General features: G+C 45.8%; 1 protein-coding gene across 4 annotated transcripts; it reads right to left on the bottom strand.

The window, feature by feature from the left end:
• Positions 1-275: 275 nt before the first annotated feature.
• On the bottom strand, positions 276-9,336 carry LOC310659095 (uncharacterized protein; the record flags this gene model as incomplete). Of its 4 annotated transcripts, none has more annotated exons than XM_083402156.1 (4): positions 9,158-9,335; positions 7,787-7,964; positions 6,138-6,276; positions 276-2,213 (listed from the first exon to the last, which is right to left on the bottom strand). In XM_083402156.1, exon 4 carries the CDS (start codon positions 2,088-2,090, stop codon positions 276-278), a length of 1,815 nt encoding a protein of 604 aa, XP_083258282.1. In that variant the 5' UTR covers positions 2,091-2,213; positions 6,138-6,276; positions 7,787-7,964; positions 9,158-9,335. The 4 variants fall into 4 exon arrangements, with proteins under 4 accessions (XP_083258282.1, XP_083258281.1, XP_083258284.1 ...); XM_083402155.1 differs by having other exon boundaries at positions 7,792-7,964; positions 9,158-9,334; XM_083402158.1 differs by lacking the exon at positions 6,138-6,276 and having other exon boundaries at positions 9,158-9,336.
• Between the last annotated feature and the right edge of the window lie 1,819 nt (positions 9,337-11,155).

Below are 11,155 nucleotides of genomic sequence, written 5' to 3'. Positions count from 1 at the left end.
CGTGCTTTCGAACTGCTAGGTTGGCAGGAGCAGGGACCGAGCAACGGGAGCGTCTCCTCTCTGACTTCTGCTTCTCCTCTCTGTGTTTGTTGGTGGTTTGAAGGGCTTCAACTCTTAAAGTTCTTCCTGACCATGAGTATGTTGGTTTTGAACTTCCAATAAGAGTGAACCTCTGTCTACTTTCCTGATATTTATATGGCTTGTCTTTTGTGTAAGTTTGTTGACATAAATCAAGGGTTCCACTCTGACTGAAGCTCCTTCTACAGTCCATGAATTTACATGGTTTCTCCCCTGTGTGTCTGCTGATGTTTTCTAAGATTTCCATTCTGACTGAAGGTTTTTCCACACTCCATACATTTAAAAGGTTTCATCTCTGTGTGAGTCTGTTGATGTTGTCTAAGGTGTGTACTCTGACTGAAGTCCTTGCCACACTCCATACATTTAAATGGTTTCTCCCCTGTGTGAGTCCGTTGATGGTTTCTAAGGTCTCCACTCTGACTGAAGCTCTTTCCACACTCCATGCATTTAAATGGTTTCTCCCCTGTGTGAGTCCGTTGATGGTTCCTAAGGCTTCCATTATCACTAAAGCTCTTTCCACAATCAATACATTGAAATGGTTTCTCCCCTGTGTGAATCCGTTGATGTATTCTAAGGTGCCCACTCTGACTGAAGCTCTTTCCACACTCCATGCATTTAAATGGTTTCTCCCCTGTGTGAGTCCGTTGATGGTTCCTAAGGCTTCCATTATCACTAAAGCTCTTTCCACACGCAATACATTGAAATGGTTTCTCCCCTGTGTGAATCCGTTGATGTTTCCTAAGGCTTACATTATCACTAAAGCTCTTTCCACACTCAATACATTGAAATGTTTTATCCCCTGTGTGAATCCGTTGATGTTTCCTAAGGTTTCCACTCTGACTGAACTCCTTTCCACACTCCATGCATTTAAATGGTTTCTCCCCTGTGTGAGTCCGTTGATGTAGTCTAAGGCTTGCATTCTTACTAAAGCTCTTTCCACACTCGATACATTTATATGGTTTATCCCCTGTGTGAGTCCGTTGATGGTTCCTAAGGCTTCCACTAACACTAAAGCTCTTTCCACACTCGATACATTTATATGGTTTATCCCCTGTGTGAGTCCGTTGATGGTTCCTAAGGCTTCCACTCTGACTGAACTCCTTTCCACACTCCATGCATTTAAATGGTTTCTCCCCTGTGTGAGTCCGTTGATGGTTCCTAAGGCTTCTATTTTCACTAAAGCTCTTTCCACACTCGATACATTTAAATGGTTTCTCCCCGGTGTGAGTCCGTTCATGGTTCCTAAGGCTTCCATTATCACTAAAGCTCTTTCCACACTCAATACATTGAAATGTTTTATCCCCTGTGTGAATCCGTTGATGTATTCTAAGGTGCCCACTCTGACTGAAGCTCTTTCCACACTCCATGCATTTAAATGGTTTCTCCCCTGTGTGAGTCCGTTGATGTTTCCTAAGGCTTCCACTCTGACTGAAGTCCTTTCCACACTCCATGCATTTAAATGGTTTCTCCCCTGTGTGAATCCGTTGATGTTCCCTAAGGCTTCTATTTTCACTAAAGCTCTTGCCACACTCGATACATTTAAATGGTTTCTCCCCGGTGTGAGTCCGTTCATGTGTTCTAAGTTTTCCATTTTCACTAAAACTCTTTCCACACTCGATACATTTAAATGGTTTCTCCCCGGTGTGAGTCCGTTGATGGTTCCTAAGGTTTCCATTATCCCTAAAGCTCTTTCCACACTCTACACATTTAAAAGATTTCACCCCTGTGTGAGTCCGTTGATGTCTTCTTAGGTTTCCACTATCATGAAAACTTTTTTCACACTCCATGCATTTAAAAGGTTTCTGCCCTGTGTGAGTCTGTTTGTGCAATTTAAGGTTTCCACTCTGACTGAAATTCTTCCCACACTCCCTGTACTTAAAACGTTTTCTCTCTGTGTGAGTCTGCTGGTGTGTTCTAAGTTTTGCATTGAAACAGAAGCTCTTTCCGCACTCCATACCTTTAAATGGGTTCTTTCCTTTTTGTGTTCGTTGATGTGAACTGTGTGTGCTCATTCAGTGAAGCATATTCCACATTTCACACATTTTAATGGCTATTCCTAATGAAACGAAAGGTGCCCTGTCCCCTGCAATTCTGTCTTCTCCATTACCTTTTTCAGAGTGGGCAGAAAGGAAATCCTGTTTCGGTTTCAGGAAACAAAACACAGGGGGGAAAGGACACATCACCCGCCATTAGCACCTTCTCCTATTTCAACATCCCCTACATTCTCCCATGTCCTACCCATGTTCCCAATTTTTAGGAATTGAAAATGGTATGATGTCTAATGATAGTAATGCATCAGCAAACTTTCATAATCCTCAATCATCATTAATAACACAGCATGATCTTGGAATAGTGTTGTCCTGTGGGACTGCCTTTCTTTCTTTTTTCTTCTTCTCTTTTTTTTAAACTTCTATTTTGCTTTAAACAGGTACATGTAAACAGGTACTTAGAAATATAGACAACCAAAATTACAAAGGAAAATTCCTTAATAGTAATGAAAAAAAATGAAAAAAGACTACAAAAAATATCGAGGTACATGACACAGAACAAAAGCAACTATGGGAAAGATAAAGAAAAAGAAAAAAAGAAAAAGATGAGCCAAAGCAGGAAAGCTCATCTATTGTACACTTCCGTCAAGCTCACAACAGATCATTATTCTTATCAATTCTCTCTATCTGCATTCTAAAGGAATCCCTCATCTTGGTATCAGGGAGCATTTCTCTATGCGGTATCATTCTAAACATAGCCAGATCTTTCTTGTTGAGCCCTTGTCCCCTACATAATTATTTAAACATTCCCATTCTTCTTTCACCATTTTTTAAGGTTTATCTCTTATTGCATCTGTCAGCTTTGCGAGCTCCAAGTACTCGCACAATTTGACTACCCATTCCTCTTTAGTGGGTGTATTTTTATCTTTCCAGTGTTTTGCCACTACAACCCTTGCTGCTGACGTTGCATACATAAATAGCCTAGTTTTGTTTTTGGGAATATTATCTGAAACCATTCCAAGTAAAAATTATATGGAGAGACGACCAATGGGTGACGCAAACAAAAATCAAGCTAGCGGAATTTTTCGAGATAAATGGGAAACAAAATGCAGACATGAATGTAGTTTAGTAAAGTGTACATGAGGGGTCTTGGAATACAACAAATGGCTAGGCTGAAGAAGATAAAAGACAATAATATCCAAGAGCTAACAAAACAGATAAGAATTAACGAAAAAGAGTTGATCAAAAATCCAAAAAGTCATGAAATATTACAAAAAATAAAGATATTGCAATCCCATATCTCTAGTATATTAAATAAGGAAGTAGAAAATAAAATTAAATGGGGAAAACAAAGGTATTTTGAGTCCGCCAATAAGCCCGGTAAGTTGTTAGCATGGATGATAAAGGAAAAGCAAACAAAAAAAGTTATAAATAGAATTTTGGACCAAGGAGAGGAAATAACAGACCCAGTAAAAATAAAAATAAAATTCTTAAACTTTTCTAAAGATTTGTATAAACAAGAACATTTAGAGGTTAATAAAATGGAAGAGTATTTACAACAAAATAAATTACCAAGAATTGAAAAAGAAGAAGTTGAGGCCCTAAACTCTAATATAGAAATAGATGAAATGGCACAAGTAATAAAAAAAAAGAAGAGTGGCAAATCGCCAGGTCTTGACGGAATCACATTAATGTACTATAAGAACCTGGAAGAAGAATGAATAATATACTGGGAGGGAAAGATATAGCACAATCATGGAAAGAAGCACTGATCACTCTAATCCCGAAACAGGGAGTGGAGTTGACAGACATGAAAAACTATAGACCAATCTCCCTGTTGAATACAGACTATAAAATCTATGCTGGGGTGATGGCTAATAGATTAAAAAAGACTCTAAACAAAATAATCAGCAGAGACCAGGCGGGCTTCTTACCAGATAGACATATAAAAGACAATACAAGAATAATAATTGACCTGTTGGAATATGTGGAAATGAAACCAAGTAAAAAGATGGCCATGTTATTGGTTGATGCAGAAAAAGCTTTTGATAGAGTATCATGGAATTTCCTATTGGAAACTTTCAAAGGTCTGGACGTAGGGGAGAAAATAATTAATGGAATTAGGGCGATATATGATAACCAAAAAGCAAAATTGCTAATAAATAACGAGATCACCGAAGAGTTCAGCATCGAAAGGGGGACAAGACAGGGGTGCCCTCTCTCCCCACTTCTTTTTATTGCCACCTTGGAACCACATTTAATAGCAATAAGAAAGGATAAAAATATAGGAGGAATTAACCTAGGAACTCGATACTACAAAATTAAAGCCTTTGCCGATGATGTAATCGTAACCACTGAAAACCCAGTGGAAAGTATCCAAAAAACGCTTGCACAACTGGAAGAAATTGGGAAGGTCTCAGGGTTCAAACTGAATAAAGGAAAATCCAAATTATTAATGAAAAATTTGCGTAAGTTGGGAGAGGAGTAAAAAATCAGTAGTAACCAAAACACCATGGTGGCTGTCACCAATGGAATCTATGTCAATTCACAGGATGAATATGAACAGCGATTGGCTAACATATAAGGATTTAGTAGAGGAAACAAGTAGTGATCCGAAAATAAAGGGCCTAAGCGAATTGAAACAGAAGGGAATAACCTGGCTGGAGTATTATCAATTAAAAGCCGCCCTTGAAAAGGATAAAAGAACCAAAGGATTTGACAAAAAAAAATCCTATCTGGAGAAGGTTATTTTATATAATAATCAAAAGATACTTTCTAAAATGTACAAACTACTTTTGAATTGGCAAAGAAAGGAGGAAGATATCAAAGAATTACAGTAAAATGGGAGAGGGACCTGGGACATACGATCAAACCCAATATTTGGAACGAATTATGGACTAAAAATATAAAATTCACGGCTTGTTTCCTTATAAGGGAAAATCTTATGAAAATGTACTATAGGTGGTACCTGACCCCTGAAAAACTCGCAAAAATAAATAAATCAAATAATAACAAGTGCTGGCGATGTAAGGAACGGATAGGAACATACTACCATATGTGGTGGTCCTGTCTAGAGATACAAAGATTTTGGAACATGATTTATGAAGAGATAAAGAGATTGAGAAAAACTACATTTAGCAAGAAACCGGAAGAATTTTTACTCTGAGACTGCCTTTCAAATCAAGTGGTTGCCCCCATTTCCACCTCTAGATCTTCATGAATCACCTGCACAGTCCCACTGACCTCAGGAGGTCCATGTGGACCATTATGTGAGACCCAGGTCTACATCCTTTCCAGGGACTGTGGTCTGGGTCAGTCAGAGAACTAGTGACAAGGCTTGGTGCTTGGCGTCAGCTGAATGGGTGCTCAGGGAAGCTCCTGTTCTTGGAGATGGACCTCTGTCTACATGCCTCACATTGCATGGAGAGAGCAGGAGAAGCAGAAGGAAAGCAGCTGGCAAATGGGAATCCCAGGCGGAAACAGCCCCTCCCCCACTGTTCCTTATAATAATGATGTGCTGCCTGATCCTGTGATTGTCTTCTGACAGAGGACTATCCTAATCTGGCACTGAAAAGCAGGATATTCAAAGCAAGGAGATAACTGTACTTAATGGTAGGTAGTCATATTGGTCTGACACAGTAGAAGTAAAAAAGTAACAAAAATAGTCCAGTAGCACCTTAGGGACCAACTAAGTTTGTTCTAGGTATAAGCTTTCATGTGCATGCACACTTCCTCATATAGTGAAGGGTAGTGGGAGATGGTAGTAGGAGTACCTTCTGAGAAAAACCCCACCCTCCCACGATATACAAGGGTCTGGTGACATCTGTGTCAGTGTATCTGAAGAAGTGTGCATGCACACAAAAGCTTATATCTAGAACAATCATAGATGGTCTCTAAGGTACTACTGGAATATTTTTTAATTTTTTATTTCAACTGCGTCAGACCAACACGGCTACCTACCTGCATCTCGATGTCATGGGGTGTTGGGGAGCTGTAGTTCCTTTGGTGGGGGACATGTCCTTCTGGGGTCATTTTTCCACCCTTGGTCCCCACCCTGCACTCAGCTCTCACCTGTGGCTTCCAGAAGCTCTCAGCATGCAACAGGGGTTCAAGCAACGGCTTCAACCGGCCGGCTAACCCAGGTGAGGATAGCTGATGGGTCTCAAATCCTTGGTGGTTTGGGGAATTCTGCTGCACCTGAAGTCAAGCCCTGGTGGATGGAGAGGAGGAGAACAAGCGTGAATCCCACAGTCCAGAAGGCAGATTCTGCCCGTGCGGAAGAGGAACGTGAAGGGCAGGTGGGGCACGTCCACCTGGAGGCTTGTTATCTAGTCCCAGAGTTACTCTGACATTGCATTGTATATAAATTGCAGTATTGAAATGCGCCTGCTCCCACTTCATATTCTGCTATTACTCTACTCTGCTTGTCTGCTTTTTACTTGAGTGCTGTTTTGGTAGGCTAAGCCAGGGTTTTACTGTGAGTTACATTTTTGCTATTTTTTGGGTCCTGTTATGCTTATCTGTCTTCAGTAACAAATTTCTCAGCTGAATTGTTTTTTTGCTGCCTCTGAGTGTTTTCTCCTACTCTGTTAACTATACATCAATCATTGTGGAGGAGCAAGATCTGCAACCTAAAGCCCTCAACAGCCTCGGCCCTGTGGACCTGAAGGAGCATCTTCACCCCCATCGCTCAGTCCGGACAGGGAGGTCCGCCTCCGAGGGTCTTCTGCTGGTTCCCTTGCAGTTAGAAGTGAAGTTCCAGGGAACCAGGCAGAGGGCCTCCTGCCCCATGGAATGCCCTCCCTTCAGAGGGCAAGGAGGTAGGCAACTATCTGAGATTTAGAAGACAGCTGTATCAGGAAGTTTTTAATTTTTGGATGTTTTACTGTCTTGTATATGTACTGTAGGGACGCGGGTGGCATTGTGGGTTAAACCCCAGAGCCTAGGACTTGCTGATCAGAAGGTCGGCGGTTCGAATCCCTGCGACAGGGTGAGCTCCCGTTGCTCGGTCCCTGCTCCTGCCAATCTAGCATTCCGAAATCATGTCAAAGAGCAAGTAGATAAATAGCTACTGCTACGGCAGGAAGGTACACGGCGTTTCCGGGTGCTGCTCTGGTTCGCCAGAAGCAGCTTAGTCATGCTGGCCACATGATCCGGAAGCTGTACGCCGGCTCCCTCGGCCAATAAAGCGAGATGAGCGCCGCAACCGCAGAGTTGGCCGCAACTGGACCTAATGGTCAGGGGTCCCTTTACCTTTACGTATATGTACTGTAAGCTGTCCAGAGTGGTTGGGGGGAAATACTAATACTATAAGGTCTAGAGTGGTACCTCGGGTTACAGGCGCTTCAGGTTACAGACTCTGCTAACTCAGAAATACTACCTTTTGTTAAGTACTTTGCTTCAGGATGAGGACAGAAATCATGTTCCGGCGGCGCGGTGGCAGCAGCAGGCCCCATTAGCTAAAGTGATGCTTCAGGTTAAGAACAGTTTCAGATTAAGAACGGAGCTGTAGAACGAATTCAGTTCTTAATCCGAGGTACCACTGTACTATTATTATCATCTTGTGATTTTTTGTAGTTATTTTGGAATTCGTACTGCAATATCAGCCCATGAAATGTTATGGGTGGAGAAAATCGCAGGGTTGCCGTACATTATAATCCCACCCACAAACTCTCATTCACATACAGTCTATAAATTTGGGGGGGGGGGGTGTCACACACCTCACCTGTGCTAATACTGGCAGTCTTTGGCCTGCACAGGCACACCCGGTGTGTAGAGCCTCCAGCCCCAGGCACTGTCTATCAGGAAAATGGGTCCTTTGACTGGGAAGATTCATGCAGTCGCTGTCATCGGATGCTGAAGGATTGTATCTCAGCTTTACAGTCACTCTGACATTGCCTACAAAGAATAAAAGGAACAGAAATGCTTTTGAGGTGCAACTTCTATATCAGCCCTGAGAGCCATTCCATGGACTCCGCACCCGTTTCTGACGACAGGTGTACATTATCCTCATCCTCAATGAACCAGGCAGGGGAAAAGAGACTTAAAGATGGAAGCCTGAGAGAGAGGAAAAGGTTTCTGGCTGCTTCCTGGGTGGGATTGCGGAAACCAAGATCCGCTTCTGAGAAGGCCTCCCCCCTCCTCTCTTCCTCTTGGATTTCCTCTCCAGGGGACCAATGGTTGGACTGGGCAGAAGTGCTGTGTCTGAACAGGTCAGGGGCTTATGGGGTGGAAGGAGGATAGAGCTTGCAGGAAGGAAGGGGTGGGGGGACTAGACCCGACTTTCCAGGGAACCTTCTCTGGTCGCCTTGAAGCGGGGTCGGTTCCTGGCTGGGAGGGAGAAGCCAAGGCGCCCCTCCGGAGATTCCCCAAGGAAGCCACGATGGAGACGCCCCCACCCCAAGACTGGTCTTCTTATCTCCCCACCACCACCAATGCTGCGCTTCCTTGCCCCGGGGGTGCCCCCCTCCTACCCCCAACCTTGCCCCCCCTGCACCCAGAGGCCCCCTTGGCTCACCCGTCGCACTCCCTCCCTACTGCCCCCCAAGACGAGCCGGGGAGGGTCTCTATCCCTCGTGCCCGTTAACCCTTTCGTGGCCCACCTCTCTCTGCGCGGAGCCACCAGCGCTCCTGATATTCCCAGCGGGCGCCACGATGGAGACTTCTCCCCAAAGACTGGTCTTCCTATCTCCCCCCCTCCTCCCCCAGTGCTGCCCTTCTCTGACCCAGGGATGCTCCCCTCCCTCCCCCCATTCCTCGACCCCCCCTCCCTCTCTCCCGGAGTCTCCCCTGCACCCAAAGGCCCCCTTGGCTCGGGTCACCCCTCGCCCTGCGCGCCACACCTCTCCATTGGCAGCCCTCCCGATAGGAGCAAGGGAGCGACAGGGGGGTCTCTATCCCGGCGCCTCCCGCACCCCTTAACCCTTTCCTGGCCCGCTTCTCCGCGCCCCAGGGAGTCCTCGTGGGTGGGCGCCCCATCTCCGCCCCTTCGCAGCACACGTGCCGGGATCCAGGCCCCACGGAAGGCGCTTGGGGAGCTGGCGGGGGTCTCTGGGTCCTTTTCTCCCCCCTCCCCCCCGCGACCCCTTTACCTCTTTGTCCTCGCTCCCGATTCTCATTTCTTTCCTGCAACGTCCACGGGGGGCGGGGATCCTCCTCTTCCCATCCTCCTCCCCTTTCCGAAAGCGCCCCCCCCCCATCTACGGGGCAGAGCGGCAATCCGGAGTGGAAGCTCCACTTCCGGGAGAAGCAGGCAGGTTGGGAGGGGGGCTTCCCCCCCCCCCATTCCTGGAGCAGAAACCGGATTGGAGGAGGAGGAGGAGGAGCAATGTATTGGGGGCGGGATCTGGGGTTGTGTGGGCGGGATGAGAGAAGGATGTGCCGGGAGGGGAGGGAAAGAATTGAGGGGGGGGGAGGAAGGTTTCCAGCTGCAAAGTGGGTCCCGTCCCTCCTACAAGGTTTGCATTGCAAAATGCTCCCCTCCCCCACCCCACGTGCTTGGATCCCTCCGTGTTTTAGGTATTGGTGCTGCAGCCCCTCCGCCCCCCCCCAAGTTCCTTTAAGAGCCCCACGTTGCACGGGGCAGGCTCACCTGCAGCGAAACAAAAACCAGCTGCTCTGGCAGAGTGGAGCCAGGCTGGGGGGCACCGTGGGGACCCCAGAAACGTGTCCCTAGAAGAAATGCGCCTCCCCCCTTCTCTGGTGCTCAAGTGCTGCCGGTGGGCCCCTGCTTGGCCCCTGGGAGGACAGAGGTCCCTTGGGCCTGATCCTGCAGGGCTCACCTGACGCTCAGATGCAAGTGGACCCTCCTTTGTAATTGAGGGAGAACAGGGTTTCCCAAACTTGGGTCTCCAGCTGCTTTTGGACAACAGCTCCCATCACCCCTAGCTGGCAAGAACAGTGGTCAGGGTTGATGGGAATTGTAGTCAGGCCCTCCAGGTGGCTCTGGCAAGTGAGCCCAGCTGCGTGTGACAAGAGTGGGGGAAATTACAAGGGGGGGTGTGCTTACCACCTGACATTATCCCCTGGGTCCAAAACCCCTCTTCCCTCAGTAGCACAAGAACAACACACACTTCCTATAAATACAGGAAAACACGGTCTCTGTATTTTATGGATGGGATTTATGGACTTTGTATTTTATGAATGGAATTTATGAATAACTGAAACTCAACAATCAAGAGCGCTATGTTTTGACAGCTAGCCAATGGGGGAATCTGTAGACGGCTAAAACTGTCTGCAAACCAGCCATTCAGCTCAGCCTTTGCACAATTGTCTCAGCGCCCTCCTGCTGCTCAAACTATGGGCAAAGTATATTAAATGTATCCATTTTGGTTTCGATTGCCTAAAGTTGCTAGAATCTTACAGAGACTGTGTCTGAATGTATCCTTTCAGCTTGACAGCTCAGGGAAAGATACCTAACTTTGCAAATTCATATAATACCCATTCTTTAACCAATTCTTCCCATTCCAACACCATTTTAAGGTGAATTGAGGCTTCACCCTCCTCCATGACCCTGGAAGGGGATAGTCACGTAGGCAGCGAGAACAGGGCCTACTGCCATAATCCCCTGAGCGTGAGAGCACGTACACTTCGCCCCACCCAGGGAGTGACCAAGGGGCGACAATAGACGTCCACAGAGGCAGCTGATCAAGCCAGGTGTTCTGAAGGCCCATCTTGGGAGAAGCCCTGAGGGCAAGGATGTATGTCAATAGTTTTATTGTTCTCTGGGTGGTGGGTTCTTGAGAGGTGTCCAGAGTTGTATCTGATAGAAGGACAAACTGCTGAACTTGTGTAACCCTTTGATACCCCTCCCCTTTGATACCCCTCCCCACTTGTGACATACTAGTGAAGATGCTGCTCAAAATGTATTCTGGGCGAAGGGGGTGTTAATGCATTGAAAGTATAAAAAGATAACAATCTTGGACAATCTTAGTAAAAGGAAGATTTTATTAATACATTTTTGCAAACGAGTACTGCAGCATAAAAAGCAAGCCAGCAGAACAAGTCAAAAAGATTACACACAAGTTTTAAAGCCTCATAGCCTCTTTTCCCACTCCTTCACAGAGAAGACATGGAAAACCCCCAGCTGG

This window comes from Podarcis tiliguerta (assembly GCF_965153285.1).
Source record: "Podarcis tiliguerta genome assembly, chromosome: 10".
Classification (NCBI taxonomy): Eukaryota; Metazoa; Chordata; class Lepidosauria; order Squamata; family Lacertidae; genus Podarcis; species Podarcis tiliguerta.
The sequence above is the reverse complement of the archived record's forward strand: the minus strand, read 5'-3'. Positions and strand labels throughout refer to the sequence as shown.